The 3,948-nt window shown below is 44.1% G+C and overlaps 1 protein-coding gene across 1 annotated transcript; it reads left to right on the plus strand.

Moving 5' to 3' along the window:
* Positions 1-2,019: 2,019 nt before the first annotated feature.
* Positions 2,020-3,279, plus strand: LOC122089759. Its single transcript, XM_042659450.1, has 2 exons — positions 2,020-2,467; positions 2,717-3,279. Exons 1-2 carry the CDS (start codon positions 2,020-2,022, stop codon positions 3,277-3,279), a joined length of 1,011 nt encoding a protein of 336 aa, XP_042515384.1.
* The last annotated feature ends 669 nt before the right edge of the window (positions 3,280-3,948 follow it).

Raw genomic sequence — 3,948 nt, forward strand, 5'->3', positions numbered from 1 at the left:
GGTGGCTCTCGATCATCGCACGAAGAATGTAATGTACGGGAACTATGCTCGCATCCTAGTGGAGATGAGCACGGGATCTGGAAGACCTGAGGAAATTTAGGTAGATCGACGGCAACCAGGAACTGCAAACTTGTTCTGGTTTGAGTAGAAATTGCTCTACGAAGATTCAATGGGGCAGTGTGGATTTTGTAAAAAAGTGGGACATGTCCTATCTGATTGTAAAGAGAAGAAGATAGAAGACTCGCGAGCTCGTCGGATGGAGCCTAATCAAGGAGTCCCAGGAGCAGTATATGTCAATGACTCTCCTAGGGGAACAGTGGTGCCTTCCACCTTTTCTTCCTCACGTCGACTTCAGCATCGTGATGCTCATGATGCCGGTGAAGCTGAGGCCACCTTACACGGTGGTAGGGAGGAGGCTTTGGGGGCTGTGGAACTGGCTATGGTGGAGGGAGGAAGTGACAGGGAGGACTCTCCTATTTTGGAAAGTTCCTTAAACATGGCAAGTGGGGGCGTTGAGACTCCTAGGGAGGATATGATGCCTCCATCAAGGAGACCTTCTCCTTTGGGCTCCAATGTGGATTCTCTTTCCACAAATAATAGGATTTCAAATCAACATGAGATTCTAATTTTTGAAAATGCAAACAATCTGCATGGAGATCCTCAGTTGGAGGTTGTGCTCGATTTGAGTAAAGAAGCAGGTCAGGCAGAAGTGGGTATGGATCTTGGACATACCCAAGATCCTATCAATTAGACCTCTGGATCCTGGATTGGCAGCAGCCCTGATGCCAGTGATCACCACCTTGAGACTGTGCGCAGGAGTACGCGTGTTACCACCCGTGATGGTGCCAATTGTGACAATGCTCACTAGGCGGCTGCAATGGTAGATTCAGCGGATGTGGCAAGGGAAGAGGGGCAGCAAGGCTGGGTTAGAATGCAAAGAAAGAAGGGAAAACAGATGCAGAAAGTGGGTCGACCAGCTAGAGTCGACCAAATCCCATCATTTAGGGGTCCATGAAAGTCCTCTTCTGGAACGTCCGCGGAATTAAGAAGGTATCAGCTAGGATTGCCTTATTGAAGATAGTCCGTGAGAACTCTCCTGATATCATTTGTTTGGCCGAACCAATGGTGTCTACGAATAAATTTCCAAAAAGCTTTTTTAGTAAAATCGGTTTCGCAATTGATTTTAGTCATAATGAAAGGGTCGACGCGCATCCAAACCTTTGGATCATGTGGAAGCAAGGACTAAGGAAACCATTAATATCCTCCATATCCGAGCAGCAGTTGTCAATCCAGGTGGAGTGGAATGGTAGAATGCTTAATATTTCTATGGTGCACGCAAAATGCCTCAGAGTAGAAAGGAGATCTCTGTGGATGGATATAGTTTTCGGTGATTCGGAAGCGCTGAGAATGATTATTGGGGATTTTAACGCAACCCTTTATGATCACGAGAGACGAGGGCCAGGAAGATTCTCTCTTGGCGCAGCCTCTGAGTTTTCTACCATGGTTGATGCTTTAGCTTTGATCCAAATCCCTTCCTCGGGAAGAAAATTTACTTGGACTAATAACCGAAGAAGGGGTAATGTTGCTGCGGTTCTTGATAGAACTTTTGTGAATGAAGAGTGGATGAAGATCTTTGACGATTGCATTCAAAAGGTGCTGATTCGTGTTGCATCAGACCATGCTCCCCTGATAGCCTGCTCGGTTTCTTCTATTAAGCCTAAAAACTGCCCTGGCAAGCTAAATTCTTTTTGGATGGATCACCAGCAATTTTTAGATGTGATAAAAGAAGCTTGGCATAATAACTTATCAGGATCTCACCCTTTCATCCTTGCGCAGAAGCTGAAGGCTCTGAAGCCTGTTATTAAATCTTGGTCTAGGGAAGCCTTCCCTAATCTGGATCAGGAGGTGATTACTTCCAAGGCTGAGCTGGAGAACATTTAGAGAAGCATTGAGGAGGATGGCCTCACTGAGCAGCTCTTTGATCAGGAAGGTAATGCCAAGACCAAATATTGAAAAGCAATGGAAAACCAGGAGAAATTGTGGCTTCAAAAATCTAGGGTAAGATGGCTTAAGGAAGGGGACAGGTGTTCCAGATTTTTTCACGTCATAACCAGAATCAAGAGATCCAAAAACACTATTAGATGCATCACTTTTGAGGATGGAGTTGATATTAGTGCTCGAGATCAGATGGGATCCTATTTGGCAGAATATTATGAGACATTTCACAAGAAAGTAGACCTGGAGGATCACCCCCATATTTTTAATTGCATTCCCAGAATTCTTCAGGATTCGGACCAAGTGATGTTGGATGCCATTCCCTCTGAAGAAGAGATCAAGAGAGCGGTGTGGGACCTCGATCCGGACAGCTCTCCAGGGCCTGATGGCTTCACTGGAGCGTTCTTCATAAAATGCTGGGATATAATCCATGACGATGTCTACAGAGCTGTCAAGGGTTTTTCTTCATCAGGTATTCTTCCCCATGGTATTAATAATAATTTCTTGTTATTAATTCCTAAGGTGGAGGGAGCCAAATCTCTTGACAAATTCCGTCCATTATGTATGGGGAATTTTTTTTGCAAAATCCTATCTAAAATAATGGCCTCTCGTATCTCTAGTGTTTTGCCAAAAATTATTTCGCAAAAGTAGGGAGCCTTTCAGAAAGGGAAGCTTATTCAGGCTAATATCTGTCTAGCTTCAAAATTGGCAAACTTAATAGGGCAGACCTCTAGAGGCGGCAATCTTGGTCTCAAGGTAGACATCAAAAAGGCGTTTGACACTATCTCTTGGGAGTTTCTATTCCAAGTGCTCAGAAGGTTTGGTTTCTCTGAAAAAATGATTGGCTGGATTCATACCTTGCTTCAGTCGGCCAGGATTTCTGTGCTTCTGAATGGTGATCCTGTGGGTTTTTTCGAAGTCAGCAGAGGGCTACGTCAAGGAGATCCCATCTCCCCCATCCAATTTATTATTGCCGAAGAGGTTCTCTGTCGTGGCATGAGTGACTTAGCCGCTAAATCTCATATAAAGCCTCTATTGGGTCCTCGTGGTGCTGATGTCCCTACGCATCTCTTATTTGCCGATGATGTCTTCATTTTCATGAACGCTTCTAAGAGGGACGTTAGAAATTTGAAGTCCTTCCTTGCTATCTATCAAAAATGCTTTGGGCAGTTTTTTAATTTAGAGAAAAGCAAATTGTTCTTGGGGAAAATTCCTTTAGTAAGGAAGCAGTGGATTGCAGAAGAGTTGGCTGTTATGGACAAACTTAAAGTCTGTCATCTCTAGAATGACTTTGCACAACTTTTCAGTTTACTAGTGGCCTTCTCCCCTAATCAGGAATCTTGAAAAGTGGATGAGGAATTTTATATGGACTGGTGAGATAGACTCTTCTAAGGCTACCACTGTCAAATGGGATGCAATTTGTAAACCCAAGGACGAGGGGGGTCTTGGCATCAGAAGGCTGCATGAGGTTAATATGGATTTAATTGCCAAACTAGCATGGTCAATCAAGGCAGAAGATTCCCAGCTGAGCAGCCTGCTTCGAGCAAGTTTTTATTTCATTCAGGCCTTCCTAAACGCTCTTACAGGCGCTCTTCCATTTGGCCGGGTATAAGAAGAATTTGGAAATTTATTTTTGACAATGAGAGATGGATCATTGGCAGTGGAAGAAAAATAAATTTCTGGAACGATAATTGGCTTGGGCCTAAATCCATAGGGGTTCTCTCTGAGTTGAATGAAGAGCTTTTCTCAAACCTTAATCAAACTGTGGCTGACTTTATTGTTGATGGGTCTTGGGCGCTGCCTCTAGTGCAATCTGATTTTCTTGCAGAAAATTTTCAAAAGATAGAGGCCATCAAGCTACCCTCTGTCCCTATGGAGGACAAATGCGTGTGGAGCATAGACTCTATGGGGACCTTCTCAGTCAATTTGGCATGGAACAGCTTGAGGTCCTCT

Source organism: Macadamia integrifolia, chromosome 9, assembly GCF_013358625.1.
Source record: "Macadamia integrifolia cultivar HAES 741 chromosome 9, SCU_Mint_v3, whole genome shotgun sequence".
NCBI lineage: Eukaryota > Viridiplantae > Streptophyta > Magnoliopsida > Proteales > Proteaceae > Macadamia > Macadamia integrifolia.

Excerpts from the sequence above, each read along its gene's own strand:
- LOC122089759 (XM_042659450.1), top strand. The coding sequence starts at position 2,020 with ATGGAAAACCAGGAGAAATTGTGGCTTCAAAAATCTAGGGTAAGATGG. Across the intron at positions 2,468-2,716 it reads CAAGGGTTTTTCTTCATCAG|GGCAGACCTCTAGAGGCGGC; the intron begins GTATTCTTCCCC and ends CAAACTTAATAG.